Source organism: Pipistrellus hanaki, assembly GCF_964339955.1.
Source record: "Pipistrellus hanaki genome assembly, chromosome: 4".
In the NCBI taxonomy this organism is placed as follows: domain Eukaryota; kingdom Metazoa; phylum Chordata; class Mammalia; order Chiroptera; family Vespertilionidae; genus Pipistrellus; species Pipistrellus hanaki.
Genome location: NC_140506.1, coordinates 101,696,592 through 101,715,600, shown reverse-complemented (window position 1 = coordinate 101,715,600; position 19,009 = coordinate 101,696,592). Strand labels below are relative to the sequence as shown.

The 19,009-nt window shown below is 47.5% G+C and overlaps 1 protein-coding gene across 1 annotated transcript in view; it reads right to left on the bottom strand.

Annotated features, from left to right (window-relative positions):
* The window catches only part of DNAH3 (dynein axonemal heavy chain 3), a 182,030-nt gene that overhangs the window by 158,532 nt on the left and 4,489 nt on the right, over nucleotides 1-19,009 (bottom strand). The window contains exons 4-10 of the mRNA XM_084882694.1: nucleotides 14,192-14,264; nucleotides 13,649-13,823; nucleotides 11,184-11,373; nucleotides 9,447-9,642; nucleotides 6,056-6,181; nucleotides 4,813-5,008; nucleotides 2,229-2,408 (exon numbers count right to left, since the gene is read on the bottom strand). Coding sequence (XP_084738820.1) covers nucleotides 2,229-2,408; nucleotides 4,813-5,008; nucleotides 6,056-6,181; nucleotides 9,447-9,642; nucleotides 11,184-11,373; nucleotides 13,649-13,823; nucleotides 14,192-14,264 — 1,136 coding nt within the window. The remainder of the gene's footprint in view (nucleotides 1-2,228; nucleotides 2,409-4,812; nucleotides 5,009-6,055; nucleotides 6,182-9,446; nucleotides 9,643-11,183; nucleotides 11,374-13,648; nucleotides 13,824-14,191; nucleotides 14,265-19,009) is intronic.

Below are 19,009 nucleotides of genomic sequence, written 5' to 3'. Positions count from 1 at the left end.
TGCTCCTCCTTATGTCCCTGTTGCAGTTTGAGTTGCTGACCCAGCACTGGAGTCCAGAGGGAGTGAGTCTGAATAAACCTGTTGGTGGGCCCTTTAGGAGGAACTGCCTGGGCTCTAGCAGCCCACTGTCTCCCTCAGCTTCAATCCCCACTGGTTTCTATAGCAAGAAGGTATGGGGACTTCTCTTCCTGGCACTGGAGCCCCAGGATGAAGGGCCTGCTGTGAGGTTAGGATCCCTTGCTCTTCAAAGGGACCTCCTGATTTTTATCCGCCCTGCAGGGTGTGGGGACAGCCCATTCTGAATCTTTGCCTTTTGTACCAATGTCAATGTGGCTTCCTCTTTCTATCCTTAGTTATAGGACTTATGGTTAGCTAGATTTCAGGCAGTTCTGAATGATGGTTGTTCTGTAGTTTAGTTGTAACAATGATGTGGTTATGGGAGGATTCAAGTACCTCATTTACCTATGCTACCATCTTGATCAGAACCCTTTCAATTTTGTTTTTTATGAAGATAAATATTTTCTAAAATATGCTTTTGTTTCCTTTACTAAGTTTCTCACAAATATGCTTTCCTTCTGCACCTTGAGAGCTATTACCAAACATCTCATGCTGACTTTTTCCAACTTCTAAAATTCATGTAAAACTATATGACTAGCCCTAGCCGGTTTGGCTTGGTGGATAGAGCATTGGCCTGTGGATGGAAGGGTCCCAGGTTCGATTCTGGTCAAGAGCACATACCTGGGTTGTGGGCTTGGTCCCCAGTGGGGGGTGTGCAGGAGGCAGCCAATCAATGATTCTCTTTAATCATTTATGTTTCTATCTCTCTCTCCATCTTCCTTCCTCTCTGAAATCAATAAAAATATATGAAAAAACAACAACAGAATATATATGACTGGTAGGGACTAGGTGTACTGTCTACCTATTGCTGTTCTTGGATTTTTTTTTTTTTTTACATATTCAATATGAAGAACTATTCTTTTACATTTACCCAGTTCAGAGACAGAATAGTCTGAGAGTGTTGGCAGAAGCCAGATGAAGAACTCCGGGCCTGTGCTGCTTTTTCTCACAGTTGGATAAAGTCATTGGCATTCACTTGGGCCTAGCTTTCAAACCTGGTGCAAACTGTGACCTGTGACTGGGTCTTCCTGGCATCACAATCCATTGAATCTGTTACTGGCTCCCCTGGGCTGTCTGTAGTAGCAGCCACATGAGCCCTGCATGCTCCCAGCCCAGATGCTTACAGATACTGCTGCTCAGCAGAATGAGGGAGAGCTCAGGCCGAGTGCATTTTATCTGTCCCTAAGCCCCACACTCTCCTTCCAATTACAGGTCTGCTCTTTCGTTTCCTTCCTCAGGATATTGATTGTAGGAGCACCATGCATGTTTCTTCCCCCTTCACACACTCAGTCTTCTTGTTAACCAGCCTTAGTTTGGTTCAAAACCCCTAATTTAGATTGAAACCAACTGGAGCACTGGTTTCACGTGCTTCCATACAAACCCAACTTGAATCTTGAGTTTCAGAACCAGCCCTCTCAGTAAGGAACTACAGAGAGAGGAGTTCTTAAGAGCATTCAAGTATCATATACATACGTGGTCGGGAGAGGGGGAAGAGGAGCATCCCATAGGTCCCTTCCCTATGTGAGCCCACACCTGACACTGGCTCCCTCGCCACACCAACCACCCAGAAGGAAATAGAAGATGGTGCACAAAGGAGTCCAGCCCTAGGACTCTGTTCACCATTGTCCAGGATCTGACTAGTGATGTCATCCCAGGAAGAAAGCTGGAAAGGGCTCAGGCCAGGAAGGGAGTGTTCACTCCCTCTCCTAGCCACCCACAATGGCCTAACAAACAAAACAAACATGGAATCTCAAGAGCTAAATTAGACAAAGTTTTGTATAGATTCTTGGCAAGTTCATGGCAACTGCTCCATCGTGAATTATCAACCCAAGTTGCATTCAGCTTGGGACACATTTGCCCTTTGGAGATGGGCATCTTGGGGGACTCTACTCTCCCACAAAGTAACTCTTAATGCTCTTGTTAGAAGCACAGTTCTGCATGGGCGTGTCTTTATGATCCAAATTCTCTTCCAGGGGTCACGAAGGTATACTCAGGTTAGAACTCCCAAACTAAATCTTCCCTGACTGAATATCTTGTATAAATAGCTACTTTAAAATACTTTATGCAATAAGAAAAAAAAGTACCAACATATGAGTAAGTGAATACCCTACCTTGGGGATCCTCTTAGAGTTTTCAATAATTTCCAAGAAAGAGTTGCGTATTAACTCCCAGCAATCATCAAAAGATGGGTTAAAGGTAATGTTGGGCTCCCTGACTTTGAGTTTGATCATGATTAGCTGAGGCATGAAGAACTCCATCTCTTGGTAGGGCTCTTCAAAGTCATTCCCGTCCTTCAGGAGACACAAGACATGGCAACTGTCACAAAGCAGGGCCTTCTAGAATTAAGGGAGTGGCCTGTACCATTGCTAGCACCACAAGCATCGAACAAGGGCGTGAAGGGTATCATGCACTGCCCATGCTTAAAATGAGGGCAAGGCTGGCTCAGTCCACCCTGAGCTCATCCTCTTCCCTTCCTCATAGCTTTTACTCAGTATGTTGACTTTGCTTTAAAATTCCTGCATCGATATTTCCAAACCCTCCTCATCCTTCAAAATTCATCTCAAAATCTCCTACACTTCTGAGCTTCCATATTTCCACTTCCTCGGGGTATTTAATCTTTCTTTCTTGTAGATATTTATAAGTACATGTTATCTTTTCTATTTTATGCTAGCCTGAGGGCAGGACCTGTGTCTGAACCATCTATCTCTTCCAAAATATCCAAGACTATGTTTAGCACATAGTAGGTACTCAATAGTAATTTGCTGAATGAATCCAAGCATATAATTATTATCTGCATACTGCAAATAAATGATGTTGCTAATGAGCCTATAGTCTATTTTAGACACTTAAAATGCCAAGCTTCCCCACAATAAAAATATTGGTGTAGAGATATTCGTAATTCTCTACACAAGCTAGTAATTCAAGATGCCTTCCATAAAAGGCAGGGCCTAATGAAACTGCCATAGGGCAGCTGAGAAGTACCTTGTTTCCCCGAAAATAAGACAGTGTCTTATATTAATTTTTGCTCCCAAAGATGCACTAGGTCTTATTTTCAGGGGATGTCTTATTTTTCCATGAAGAAGAATATGGTACACATTTATTGTTAAATGAAAATAAAGGAAATTTATTACCTGTATACGGTACGGTAGTATGGTAGTTGTCAACACAAACCAGACAAACTGTGAATCCTACAGTATCAAGAATTTACTAATTTATTCAATGACAATCATGTCATCATCTTCTGGAACATCATTATAATAATCCAATTCCTGAATTTCCTGATAAATTTCTTGTGACTCCATTTCTTTCATAATCAGTGGACCAAATCTCTCATGTTTAGCTGAGGGGGGCCTTATTTTCAGGGGGATGCCTTATATTTCACTCAGAAGGAAACCTGTAAGTAGGTCTTATTTTTGAAGGATGTCTTATTTTCGGGGAAACACGGTACTTGTCTGACTAATTGCTTTTAGACATTTTTAGATCAGTTTAAGGATGATTGGTAAACATTTGTTGACACCTACTATGTATCAAATACCCATAAATTGCCCTCTTCCTTCAGCCCTATGAAGATTTTCTTTTTCCCCTCTGTGTGCAACTTTAGAGTGAGATCTGTTCACACAGCTGAGTCTCTTCTGCTTAGTGGAGTAGACTCTTACAATACCTATAAATTGGTCTCGTTAGAGTGCTAACACTGCCGTCTAAATTCAACAGCACTTGTGTCTATATTGTTTTATCAGAAGGCAATAGTTCATCTTTATTTAATTCAGACAAATGCTTAGAACTTAACCTTTTATAACCAGGCAATTTATCTATATATTATTCTTTTTAAGGTGCGATGCCCACATAATATAAAATCCAAAAGAATCATCCTTGATTCCTAGCTCCTGAAGTTTAGGGGATACTGTGATGCTCTGAAAACCAGAACTTAGTGTTTTTGGTTTTTATTTCAACTTCACCGAAGTCATTTCATGAAGGAAATTATTAATTATGCCAACAAAGCCCTTTGGTTTTAGAGATGCCCCTTTCAAAGACCAAAGAACGGAAGTCAGTATCTGCAATGGTACACATAACACTCCCTAAACGTCAAGCTAAAGGCTGATAACAATCTTTTCCAACCCTGTCCTTTGATAGGATGAGAACGTGGCCATATCCTTTACTATAAAGGCTATGTATTCCATTTTATTAAATATTTTTCTTAACAACTTCTACATTTCTGTAGAATTTTTTTTTTTTTACCAATTTAATAAATTATCTCATGAAAGCTTGCTGTATATTCACATTAGTTTATAAACTAACTAGAGGCCAGGTGCATGAAATTTGTGCACTTGGGGGGTGCCTCAGCTCTGTCTACATTCTCTCACAGTTCAGGAGCCCTTGGGGGATGTCTGACATCCACAGTGCTGCCGCTTGCTAGCCATGAGCCCAGGTTCTGGCTGAGTGGTGCTCCCGCTGTGGGAGCGCACTGACCACCAGGGGGAAGCTCCCGCAGTAAGCATCTATCCTGTGGTGGTCAGTGCACATCATAGCAACCAGTCATTCCACCACTCGGTCAATTTGCATATTAGCCTTTTATTATATAGGATAAGGACCGGAAGTGTTTTCGAATCAAGATTTTTATTTTTTGTTCTGGCTCATTCCTGATTCTATCTTAGTCATTTATACCTGAAAAGGGCTTGTTTGTGGCCCCCTACACACCTTGTGTATCATGAAGAAGGAGACAAGATCCTCAAGAGACTTAATGACCAACTCTCTGAGCTGGAGTGACATGAATGATGCAATAGAAGCAAAATATTCCTCGATGTTTCTGGAGGAGTCATAGTCACTCCTGGGCGCAAAATGGACCCACTGTTCCTTCTGGGTGACAAAAAGCTGGGCACTGCTGGGGATCCACCTGCAAAGACAGGAAGGTGGCCCGGTGAGAACCTCTTTGAATTGGTCTTTCACATCTGGCTGCCTCCACTGCCAGCACTGCTCTCCTGAGAAGGAAGAGGTAAGATTTGAATTGATGGACTGTTCTTCCATTAACAATACCCAGAGGGACAAGGGTTCTAGGGCCACGTTCTGCTGAAAGAGCCTACAGTTTTTTCGTTGGGGCAAAGAGGCCTCAGGAACTGGAATGTCTGGTGCAGTGTCTCTCCATGGCACATGGTCTACGACTCAGATTTTAGGGGAAAGGGAGAGGGAGAGGAGAAAAGAAACTCCAGAGAATAAACTACATTGGGGCAGTGGCTGTTCAGGAGTTGGGAGGAGAAATTAGAAAAGAAGAAATGGATGCCTCATCGGTCCTTTCTTCCTTCCCCAAATTCCAATTCCCAATTCCCAGTGGGAATCACTGGCCTCTCTATCCATTACGTCTCCTTTCTGCTTACCAGAAACCACTGTCCTCGCATCTAGAAGTGCTAGTACTAGTCCTGGTCAGAGGCAATAGTTACTATATTTACTAAGCAGCTGCCGAGCGCCAGCTCCTGCATATACTCACTAGTACATATTCTCTGATACGTAAAAACCCAGTGGAAGGTATTATCATAATCATTTCACATAAGAGAATTAATTTATCTGGACGTAGTCCTGCATGTATTCACAAAAACTAAAGGAGTTGTCTGAGTGACTGAAACCCTCTAACCTGGGAACCTGGGGGCTGTTGATTGGACCACTGCCGCCAGGTATTCAAGTGCACTGTCCTGTGGCCAGCGAGGCCTGAGGGTTTCAGAGGAGGGGCTGGAAGGGGTCCCCTTACACCAGTGGTGATGCGAGAGTTTAAAAGCAAAGGGAGACTGGGTAGGACTGCTGCACAGTGGGTGTGAGGAGACCCGAAGCTGGGGGCACGGGAAGGAAGGGGACAGAAAGATGTCAGCAATGGTGCAGCCCCGGGTTGCGACTGGGTTTTCACGCAGAGAGGTTCCTCTCTTAGGATCCAGCACCCAGGCCAGGTACTGACTTGCTGAGCAGGACCTGGCGTGCTTCTGTGCAGTGCTTCCGGATCACATCCTGATACTCCAGGGGCTGCAGAGGCAGCTTCCCCGCCAGTAACTCCGCTGTGCGAACAAACCTGAGGTCTCTGAACCTGCCGGAAGAAGGGGGAGAACAGCTCAGCTTCATGACAAAGTGCTAGGACAGGCTCAAGAGGCACATGTGTTCTTTGTTCAGTAAGAGGAGAGCTAACACACAAAAACTAAGGAGATCTTAAAAACTGGGGAGTCTGAGGAAGAAGGGGACAGTCCACAAAAAGTCCACAAAGAGCAGGTCAATGAGCCGCTCGGCAGGAGTTCTCTGAATCTTCCTGTGTGTCGTGCCGGGTCTCCCCACTGGGGATGGGGTTTGAGCGCCCACTTTGTATTTGGCGACTGAGAGCTGGGATGTCAAATGGACCAACATCCTTCACACACAGTGAGGACAGAGGACCAGCCACACAGAGCGTCTTCGCCATCTGGTGGGCTACTGAGCTACTTGAGATGACACTGTGCAGCCCTCTGGCGGGGCTCAGCGTGGAGCGTCGACCCATGAACCAGGAGATCACGGTTTGATTCCTGGTCAGGGCACATGCCTGGGTGGTGGGCTCGATCCTCCGTGAGGGATGTGCAGGAGGCAGCCGATCCATGATTCTCTCTCATCATTGATGTTTCTCTCTCTCTCTCTCTCTCTCTCTCTCTCTCTCTCTCTCTCTCTCTGTCTCTCTCTCCCTCCCTCTCTCTTCCTCTCTGAAATCAAGAAAAATATTGTTACAAAAAAACCAACGCTGCCCCACCCCTGACAGTTCACCAAGACACCCAGCCTCCTCCGCACACGGCTCCGCGATGCAGGCACTCAAAGCGCATTTGTGGAACGAACGCCCTTCTCTGAGACGCTCCCATCTCTTCTGTTTCTTTCAGATCAATGCTAAGTTGCTCTTCACCACACTAAATTGCTCTGAGACCACCAGCCCTCTCCCTGGATCAGAGCGGATGGCACCCCTCCACTCGGTTATAATCACGCTGAAATCACCAGCACTGGTCACTTCCCCCAGGAGATCTCAGCTGCTTCCTAGCTCGTATTCGTTCTTGCTCTCCTTCTCCTCACTCGCTATAATGATTTTCAGGCGGCCTTCCTCCTAAAACTCGCAGCCTGGGTCCTTCTTGGCAGAGGGTGAGCCTAGTCCTCCCTTGCCTGGCCAGGCCAGGCCAGGGCACTGCCGGGGAGATGGGCCTGAGCACTCAACACCACACGTGCTGCCACCAGCCACCGTGGCCCTGCACCATCTGAGAACGATGCTGCACATCTTCATTGAATCCTAGCAAATCCCCAATCACCAGAAAATCTGTTCTTTCTGAGACCACACCCTCATCCTGTCCCCAAACATCTCACCCTCCACAGACAATGAAATGCCCTTTCAGAATGTTTAAAGCTAAATAGTGCAGGCCATATAAGAAAATTACTCTGTATCACTTCCTTGAAAAATCTCCCTTATTGTGAATTTTTTGATTCAGCTAACAAAAGCCTTCTGAATGATTCTGGTTCATTTCTGACCTCTGTTTCCTACAGAACCTTCCACAGAACCATGAAAAGCACATGGAACACATCCTTCCTTCTCAGTACCGGCGATCGGTTCAATAGTTTGCCATCTTCATTGCATAATTCAATTAAACTCACTCCGTATTCCCTTGGCACGAGTTTCTGGCCATGCCACCAGGCTGAGAGGGAGCTCCTCGTTAATTTTCAGGTTGATTGATGTTTTGAGGCTGAAAACACGATTGTAGTTAAAGCAGTGCTGCCCGCTGGCCACGCACCTTGCTCCCCACTGTGCTCTTACCCAGCATGCTCCAGGGCATGGAGACCCCAGTGCTGTGGGCACAACCACTGTGTGCCTGCACTGTCCCAGGCACCTCCCCCACAGCCACATGAGGGCGCTTTGCTGTTATTCCCACTTTGCATATAAGGAAGCGGGCCCAGGGCGGTGAACTTGCTCAAACCAGAAGTTCTGTAGTGACAGAGCAAGAGCATATTACTCAATATACTTCCACCCAGTGAGAAACTTCCTTCTTTTATTTCAGTGTCTTGATTGACACCTGCAAAGCCTTAGAAAATGGAATTCAGTTCAAAGAAGGAAGTCCTAGGCTGACTTCCCCAACAGTCTTTTAAAAAAATATATAGGTAAAGCTAAGAATGTGATAAGATAAAACCCATTCCAAGCCAGAGATCCTCCCCAGACAAAGTATTGAGCAGCCAAGCTCAGCCAATCAAAATTAATAAACGTATTTGCCTCTAACTTTTCTAGTAAAGAACCGATGGTGGCAGCCCGACTTCCAGTGAATTCCGGTGGCCTGGTCTCCCACCAGGAGTGGCACCCCCTCTTGAGGGGCCCATAGAACCGGAGTCTTTTCTCCCATAGCAACTGGAGGACGTGCAAACAAAACGCAGGCCGGCCACCCAGAGAGGCCTCCCTCGGCCGGAAGAAGGGCGTGTGTCCCTGTGGGTGAAGCTGGGACACACCCCGCTGGTGGAGCAGCCAGGCACAGAGGACCGCCTGGCTCTGTTCCAGGGAATGTCCAGTGAGGCCAGGCCAGACACGGAGAGTAGAGGGTGGCCGGGGCTGGGGGAGGGAGGGTGTGAGGACTGCTGAGAGGTTCATGCCTCTTCGGGGGAGGATACAAATATTCTTGAGTTGAAGAGTGGTGAGGGTTGTAAAAATTTGGAATTATACTAAAAGCTACCGCATTGTACACTTCAAAGGGGTGAGTTTTATTTCAATTTAGAAAAACTTAAGAGAAAAAAAGGAGACCCCTGCCTGCTCCGGACTTTCACAATCCCTGCGGCCAGTCCGGTCCCCCAGGACTCCCGAGGCAGCGCCGCCCTGTGCGGGGCTGAGTCACATGGGCGAGTAAGACCAAGTGCCGCCCTCTCGTGGGCGGGAAGCCGAGCAGGTGAACATGTGATCAGAAGTTGGCAGCGAGACCCAGGTCGCGATGGAGGCAACGGCAATGAACACTCATGGGTAATAATGTCAGGCACCGTTCCGAGTACCTTGCGACATTAACTGAGTTATTCCTCCCACAGCCCTATGGGCTCTCATTACCCCAAATTCAGTGGTGAGGCCCAGAGCGGAGGTAACACACCCATACCTATCACTTGTGAAGCCCTGAGTCCAGGCCCAGCCCTGCAGCCTGGCTCCATGCGGTGCTCTTACCCAGGATGATCCAGGGCTGAGGCCCGGGGCTGGGGCAGGAAGCATGGGTGTCAGCTCCTATGCCTCTTGGGCTAGGATGTGCCCCCTCCCCCAGGACAGGTGCTCGTAGTGCCCAGCATGCTCTCCCATGTGCAAAGGGGGGTGAGGGGGAGAAGGAGGCCCTTCTTACTCTTCAAACCACAGCTGTTCCAGGCTGAGCACCATGGGGTTCACCGTGTGCAGGTGCTCCTTGTTCCACTTCTTGGCGCTCTTGTAGACCCCATGCCAGGGCACGGGCGCCCGGATGGCTCTCTGCGGGAACAGGCGGGGCGTGCTCTCGATGAAGAGCCTCTTCTTCTCCTCGGGGTCCATGAGGATGTAGTCCACTAGGACAACGGGAGCAGTTAGTGCGCGGGACTGAGCCCGTGCTCCGGCCTCAGCCCAAAGGCAAACACTGAAAGGCCCTCTCCGGCAGGTCGCCGGCACCCCTCTGCGGTCCCGTGTTTCTGTCTGAGGACAACAGGGAAGGAGAGAACCTCATTCTGAGCTCCAGGAACCTGGGATTGCAGCCTGTTAGGCCAGTGATCGGCAAACTCATCAGCCCACAGAGCCAAATACCAACAGCACAACGACTGAAATGTCTTTGGAGAGCCACATTTTTTAAACTTAAACTGCTTCTAACGCCACTTCTTCACAAAAACCCACTTCTGCGCATGGGCCACGAAGTTTCAATCGCACTGTACATGGGCGCCACACACGTGGCATTTTGTGGAAGAGCCACACTCAAGGGGCCAAAGAGCCACATGTGGCTCCCGAGCTGCAGTTTGCCAACCACTGTGTTAGGCTATCTAGCGTCTGCATGACAATGGTATTTGCTGATGCCTCATTAATCATCAACTGACTCCTCACACCAAAACCAACAAAACGGACCACACCAGACACTTGTAATGGAAATTCAGAGATAAAATGTCACACGTTGAGGAAAGAAAGATTGGCAAAAGCTTCACGGGCGAAGTGACATCTGAGCTGGGTCCTGAGGGGTGAGTGGGCATTTGAGACAGGACTGGAGGGGAGTGGGAGGGAAGAGGGCGGGCCGAGGAGCAGCATACAGTAAAGCTCAGGCCGTGGCTTTTGTATAAAACAACACTCCAGGAGGTGCCATTTATGCTGTGGCAGGAATAGCAGGTGCAAGTGGTTTGAGTTCAAGGTGATAAATCTGTAGAAGTAGGTTGGGCTGGGATTTGAAGGACTGTACACGTTTATTCTTCTGAGTTTGGTTCTACCCTTTACACTCACGCTGTCAGAAAGTTAGTCAGGAAGTTAAAAATAACTAGACGAGTTGGTGAAGGTGGCTGTTGTCCAGATAACACGGGAAGGAGGGGAACTAACGTGATCACCCTCACATTACACACCGTCACCGAACAGTTCCCTTCCCTCTGTGAGCAAGGCCTGGGCCCGGCCGCAGGGAGTGAGGATCAGCCTGACATCGTCATCACCAGAGAGCCCACAGCCTGTACGCAGCCAGACCCAGGGAAATGCGGACAGCGGGCACTGAGTGCACAGGGGAGTTGGAGGTGGAGACAGGAGTGCTGCGGAGAGGCAGTGTGATGCGGGCTGGAGAGGGCAGGGGAGTGGCGGGAAGAGGCAGCACTGATGTGATTCGGACGGCAGTCCTCCCTGCCCCTGGAGGCAGCGCTGCTGCTCCCCTGGCCTGTGAGCCATGCAGGCCTGGGCGCCCAGCTCCCGTCAGGACCCGACCCTGGGGAGTGGGTGCACATTAGCGAGTGGGAGGGGCTGGGGAGACATGAGTGGTGGTGGTGGGGGCATTTGAATTGGAAGTTAAGTGCTTGGCGTTTTCGGAGGAACAGGGCAGAGGCCTGAGAGGGAGAGGAAGGAGGGCCTTCCGCGCCCGGGCACCCGGCCTTACGGATGCTCTTCATGAGGCTGTTGTAGTAGTAGCTCTCCTTCTCCTTCATGAGCGTGTTCAGCAGGGGCTCCAGGAAGGGGCTGGTCAGCAGTGTGCTGGGAATCAGCTTTGAGATCCGAACCATCACTTCCTCCTCCTCGGGGGCGATCATGTCTTTTCGGATTCCGTGTGTCAAATAATACTCATATCTCTGCCGTAGACAAGCCCCCAGGAAGAAAATGACCGTGACTGGTGGACTGTGCCCGCCTCCGCACACCCACCCGCTGCCTCGGCCACGTGGCTGCGCTGTGACTTCACGAGCTTGGCCATGAGATTGGGCCAGTGTCCCCGTGAAGAAGAGTTGGCCAAAGCCAGAAAGGCCAGTGACGCACAAAGAAAGATTTGGAACCGAGGAATGAAGCAGCATGTCCAGTGAGCTTTCAGAAGAGGAGAGAGCTCCTTAGAGGGACTCAGTTCACTCTCCTCAACATCGGTCTCTGCAAAGCAGCTTGGTCCTATAGCTTGTGGCCACAGTTTGGGGAAAAGATCCTCAAAGACCTAGTGAGACTATGATCACTCTTCTAATCCCACCACGGGCTTCTGAGTTTAGAAAAGCCACCGATGCACACGCTGAATAAAAACAGCCATGCCCTGGTGACACTGAGTTCTGTTTCCTTAGGGCCTGCCTCTGAGCTGCTGACGGCCCAGAGGCTCTAGCAATGGGTCATTTCAAATAGAGGAGAAGCACCACGTGTAGGCAAGGGTCTGAAATCAGCTTTGAGTGTCAGTGCCATCTGCCTGAGGCCAGAAGAGATGGAACTCACCTTTTCCAACTGGAGTGAAAGCTGAGTATACACAAACCCATCCAAACTCCCTCCCTCGTTATAAGAACTGCCTGGGGTGGGGAGAGAGGCTCTGGTTAAAATGCAGCCGCACAGACCCCTCCTCAGGCGATTTAAAAAAAAGCACTTTAAGTGATTATAATCTGCTGGCTACTTTGAGAAATGCTGGGTAGCTCATACCCACAAAGACTTTACTGTCAGCCAGACCTCACCTATTCTGACTGCATAAGCCCAGAAAGCTGTTGAATCAGTCTACACCCCAACTTCCACAGCTGAGCTATAAGAATGACCATAGTACCCAGGTTTGGAGTGGGGTCAAATAAGGGTTAGCATGGAATTTTGCCAATAGCACATAATGACTGAGTTTTTATTGTTAATCATTTTTATGTACTATAAACTCATAAGCTATTAACTCTAAAGTTTTATTGTTCTCCTTTTAAGGTAGAGGTTAGAAACTCAGAAGGCTACCTAGAATCAAGCAGGTAACATTAACAAGTGACAATTGGCTGGACATCTATATTAACAATAGAGGAATATGCAAATTGTCCAGAAAGCCGTCACATAATGACCAATCAGGATGGGGGTGGGCCTGCGGCAGAGAGCCTGTGCTGGTGGTCCAAAGGGTGCAGAGAAGAAGGAAGAACAGATAGGCAGTTAGGGGGATCAGGCTAGGAGGGGAGAGCAGTTAGGGCATTCAGGCCAACAGGGGAGGGTAGTTAGAGGGATCAGGTTGGCAGGGGGGAGCAGTTAGGCAGTTAGGGCAATCATGCCAGAAGGGGGGAGCTGATAGGCAATTAGGGGGATCAGGCCAGCAGGGGAGCAGTTAGGGGCATCAGGCAGGCAGGCAGGCAGGCAGGTGAGCAGTTAGGAGCCTGTGGTTCTGGATTGTAAAAGGGATCCCGGATTGGAGAGGATACAGGCCGTGCTGAGGGACCCTCCTATGAAATGCATGAATTTTGTGCACTAGGCCTCTAGTAAAAAAAATAGTAAGGAATGGTGGAAATTGACAAACTGGAGAATATATCTCTCATCTAAAGGAGGCAGCATCTACTCAACTTGGAATATCTTAATTTTTCAAGAGAAATTTAAAATCTAGCTCATATGAGATTTTCCTCATACAGCAATAAACCAAATTAAGCCTATGGTGGGATTGCCAGATGGGTTGGGATATACTTGTACTAAAAAAAATTCATGTTTATCTGAAATTCAATTTTAGCTGGATGTCCTGTTTTGTGTTTTGGTTTTGTTTTCCAAAATCTGGCAACCCCAGCCTGTGGGTCACCATTTTGCAACTTAATTCTCAGAGGACCCAAAGGTATTGTCTTCTAAGGCTTACTACAATAGATCAGAAAATGCAGGCGCGCGCGCGCGCGCGCACACACACACACACACACACACACACACTGTCCTGGGTTCTGGACTGTGTATTTTTAAAACATACCCTGGATCCTAATCACTCACCTGCCTGCCTGCCTGATGCCCCTAACTGCTCCCCTGCTGGCCTGATGGCTCTAACTGTTCTCCCTTGCTGGCCTGATCCCCCTAACTGCCTATTTCTCTCCATTCCTGGCATTGATGCTACTGTTCCCCCAGGTCAGAATCACTGAGATGCCAATTGCGAGAAAGGAAGTGACGAAAATGTACCTCCAAGTCTGACTCGGATGGCTTGGCTTCTTTACTTTCTATTTCCATCTCCTTCTGTAACATTGTGTTAATCTGCTCTTCTGGGCTTGCTGGTCTGCTTCCTGGGGGGGTCTCAGAGGTCACCACCTCCTTCTTCCTGGGTGAGGAGGGCAAGGTCTTGTGGGCAGATTTGATCCTGAAAAGAAGACATGGCTCAGCCCTGGCTCAGCAGAGGCTCTGAGCTTCCAGCCTGCTTTCTCCAGCCACACAAGGGCCCTTCTGCAGGAGAAGCCTTCCTCCGTGTCACCTGAGAGCTGTGGTGTGAGCAGCGACCTCTAACATGGAGCATTACATAGGTATGTTAGCGGGTTTGCTCTGTTGGTTAATTTATTTTTATTTTGTGTCTTAAGATTTTTAGATTAAGGAGATTGGCGGGGGAACCATTGGTTACTGGGCGTATGAGAATGCTTTGAAGCTGAGAAGAGCATGGCGTTAGTGAGACCACAGTCTTTTCTGGTTCAGCCTGGTGTCCTGAAATCCCTCGTACCCACAGAGACACCTTACCTGGTAGGATCCATTTTGTCTATCAGGGTGGACTTCATTTTCTTCCTCTCAAGCTCTGCTGAGCTTTTTGTTGCTAGAATAGTGGAGAAGACAGACATCAGTGATGGGCAGAGACCATGCTCTGTCCACAGGAATGTGACTCTCAGGACTGTCCAGGAGCAGGCTAAGGGGTGAACTTGATGCAGTGGGGTGAGGCAGATGTGGGTTCTAGTCCCACCTGCACCACTAATACCTGTGTGACCCTGAGAAGTGACTTCATCACTTCAGGCCTGAGCTTCTTCCATTGTGAAACAGGGATGAGCATGTGGTCCATTCATTCACACATTTGACAGGTATTAATAACTGCCTACTTGATCCACTCTTCTACCCTGTTGCTCTGTTTGCTAAATGTCACATGTATTATTGTTTCATATTTTTAAATAGACTCAGATGTTTAAACTTAATATATTTATTTTAAAGATATGATATGATTATCACAAATAAAAAACCAGTATTATTTGCAATAAAGGGTAACTACAAATAGTTTTAATAAATGGCATAAAACTCTACTATCCAACTTGCTTAAGTTTCTAGCCTAAGGAAATTAACAAGTCATAGAGCAGTATTAATGACATACTACTATTAAATTGAAATTCTGAGAGAATTAAAGAACTGAAAACTCAAGTTATATTTTGAGTTTACACTTGATCTCCTCATCAATCTACTCCAAATATAGTAGTAATAGGCAAAAAGACAAATCTTTAAGTATAAAAAAAAATTGCTTCAATATACATCTAACAAGAATTACTAAAGCATACCCTTAAATAGATATATGTGTATCTGGTGAGATTAAATAAATTAATATATAAAATCTACTATGGGAAGAGGAACCAAGATGGTAGTATAGGTAAATGTGATACTCAAATCCTCCCATAACCACATCAAAATTACAACTAAACCACAGAACAACCATCATTCAGAACAGCCTGAAACCTGGCTGAATGGAAGTCCTAAACTAAAGAGGAAACCACATTGAGACTAGTAGAAGGGGCAGAGACACAGAATGAACTGGTCCAAAACTCAAGTGACATTTTTTTAATAGGGAGGGATATCTAGGCTGCAGAGGTTTCTGGAGGAGCAAGGGTCTCATCCCCATGCCAGACACCTCAGCTCAGGGTTCCAGTGTTGGGAAGAGAATAATGGAGATTGTTGCTGAGTGACACAGAGCTGACAGAGACCCAGGCAGTTCCTCTTAAAGGGCCAGTGCACAGACTTAGACGCACTCCCTCTGAGCTCCAGTACTGGGGCAGCAGCTTGAAAGTATCCAAGGACATTTGGGGAGGAACTAGATTGTCTGGCATCAGGGCAGGAACTCGGAGGCAGCTTTCTCCCAGACAAAAGTGCTGGCAGAAGTAATTGTTCCTATGCTGGGACTTATCCCACCACAGAGCTGACTGCCAGTTACCATAGCTGAGTCTCCATCAGTCTGGCCCACACTATTTGCTCCATCTGAAAATTCCATGAGACTCTGTCCCATCCAATTTGCATCTCCACTCAAGCTGTTTGTAGTGGCTTTTCCATGTGGATGGCCTGTCCTAGCTCAGGCTTCAGACTTTTCTAAAATCTCTCAAAGAACAATCAGCTGACATCAGCATGCTCCATACCTATCAATGAGGGGCCCCAGGCCTGGCACTAGCAGCAACCTGCTTTAGTTAACAGTTTGGCCTCTCCTGGGAACCTCCAAGGCCAAAATAAGTAGCAGCCATCTGCAGATTGCTCTGTAGCTTGTGCCGATGGCCCCAGGTAGAAGTAATCCCAGTAACTTTGGTCAGCGGCTGACTGTACATACTGGGAGGTCTCAGAGCCAGTGCACTGGTGGACCACTTCAGACCATGCCAGATTACAATTCTACCACATTCACAAGTGACACACTCAAGAGGCAGACTCAATGAGCGTCAAAACCCCACTGAAGCAACTCCTGCTCCAAAGGGGTGTTTCCTGAACAGCAGTTCTTCCATTGTAGACAACAACTGGTCATCATTGTAGCCAATTGTCCTGGGGGTCAATTCCTCCTATTGATGCCAATAGCAATCAAGGCTCAACTACAACAGGCAGTTCACACAGCTCACAAAGGGGGTGCACCTAGATTTCCCAGCTCAGGGGACTTGGGAGGCTGAGCCACTGGGGCCTACAGGACACCTAGTACACAAGGCCACTCTACAGATTCCAGAAGACATAGCAGCTCTACCTAATACATAGAAACAAACACACGGAAGCAACCAGAATGTAGAGACAAGCATATCACAAAAGGAAGAAATCTCCAGAAAAAGCACATACAAAAACTAAGTGAAATAGAAGCAAGAAAACCACTATAAAATAATGGTTACAAGGATGCTCAAGGAACTTAATTAAAGTTTCAATGAGAAATTTAAGGATCTTAGTGAGAACATCAAAGATATGAAAAAGGATCAGTCAGAAATGTAGGATGCACTAGCTGAAATTAAGAATAATGTATGGGGAATTAACAGTAGAGGATGTCAAGAATCAAATCAACAGTTTGGAACATGAGGAAGCAAAATCATCCAATCAGAAGAGCAAAATGAAAAAAAAAATACAAAAATACAAAGATAATGTAAAGAACCTCTGAAACAACCTCAAGTGTACCAACTTTTGCATCATGGGGGTGCCAGAAGGAGAAAAGAGAGAGCAAGATACTGAAAACTTATTTGAAGAAATAATAACAGAAAACTTCCCCTGCCTTGTGAAAGAAATAGACTTACAAGTCCAAGAAGCACACAGAACCCAAAACAAAAGGAATCCAAAGAGGACCACACCAAGACACATCATAATTAAAATACCAAGTGTTAAGGACAAAGAGAGAATATTCAAAGCCACAGAGAAAAGCAATTAGTTACCTACAAGGGAGCACCCATACAACTGTCAGCTGATTTCTCAACAGAAACTTTTCAGGCCAGATGGGAGTGGCAAGAAATATTCAAAGTGATGAATAGCAAGAACCTACAACCAAGATTACTCTACCCAGCAAAGGTAACATTCATAATTGAGGATCAGATAAAGAGTTTCACAAAAAAGAAAAAGCTAAAGAAGTTTTAATACCACCAAACCATGAAATGTTGAAGGTCTACTTTAAGAAGAAAAAGATTAAAAAATATAAATACATATATATATCAACAATTGAATTTAAAAAAATCAAAACAAACGAACAAGGAATCTAATGAACAAGATAAACTGATGAGTGAAATAGAACCAGAGGCATGGAAACATGGAAAAGACTGATGACTCTCTGAGGGAAGGGGAGGTTTGGGAAGAGATTAACCAAAGATCTTATATGCATACGAAGGGCCCAGTACACAAATCCGTGCACCTTGAAAAAACCTATGGGCTTCAAGGCTGCTGGCACAGGGGTGGATCTCAGCCCATCCTCTGCACCCCTTCCCAGCCCCTCCCACCATGGCTCCCAACCCCCTGTCTGCTGGTAGCCCCGCTCCCACTGCCGCTGCCACTCCCATGTGCTGATGGCACAGCCCCACCTGCGCCTGCTGACAGCATGGATCGATTAGGGCCTGTGCCAGGAGTGGGTGCGAGTGGGGCCAGTGTAGGCAGCAGGTGCAAGTGCTGGGCGGGACCATGGTGTTCAGGAACAAAGAGTTTTCAGTAATCCCAGAGCCTCACCCTGATGACAGCAACCTTGATCTGGTGCCCTCGCTCACCTGCTCCACCATCCCACTATGGCTGACCCCCGCCATTTTCCATGCTCTGCTGCCTGCTGCCAATGCCTGCTAAGTTTCGATGCACCCCCTGGTGGTCAGCACATGTCATAACGACTGGCTATCATTTGGTCTATTTGCATATTAGCCTTTTATTATATAGGATCTATGTTACCCACAGACACAGACAATAGTGTAGTGAAGGCTTGGAGCAGGGAAGGATCAGGGTGAGGGCAATGGTGGACCTCTGTGATACTCTCAACAATAAAGATTTTTTAAAAAAAGAAAAGAAAGAAGTGCTATGGTCAGCAGCTTCCAAATGGCTCCCAATGACATCCACCTCCTGCTGTCATGCCCTTGTGAACGCCCCGTGTGTGTGGGCTTGGCAACTCTCTTCTAACACGGAATATGGCAAAGGGGACAGAGCACCGTGGGCCAGATGGAAGTGGCAAGCCAGCTCATAGAGGGCAGAAGGGGTCCTAGCTATGTCCTTGCTGACAGTCAGACTCCCACGGGCCTCGTGATGTTTCTGTCTTCTGCAGACTCGCTGCAAACGCTTTCTGGGTCGATGCCGACGCCCTGCCTGCCCTCTGTGAGCGTGGCTTCTGCCCTCTATGAGCTGGCTTTCCACAAGCTGTCTTGCTGCCCTTTTCTCCCTCTTGTTTTCTCCTGTTCCCTCTGAGTCATGGCTATCAAGAGGGCCGTGGGGCCTTTTGTCAACAGGAGATCAGGACCTGAGACGTGAATGAGCTGGGAGGACCTTTAGGGGGCTGGCGTTGGCTGACACCCTGCTTGCATGCTGGAAAGAGACTTTGAGCTTGAACCACCCAGTGACCCACGTTCTATCTAATAAGGAGGGAATTGCAAACTGACCGTCACTCTGACACAAAGGGGCCAGTGCCCAAAGCCACAAGATGGTGGCACCCAGTCCCCTCAGCCCCACCAGAGCCATCCCTTTAGCCTTCGCCACAGCAAGGGGCAAGCAGCCCCCCTGCAGAGAGCAATCAGCAGGGCCCTGCTTGCCCCTGGCCACAGCGGCGAGCGGCAAGCAGGCCCCTGCAGAGAGCAGACACCAGGCCTGCAGCGGCGATGAACAGGCAGGCCCTCAGAG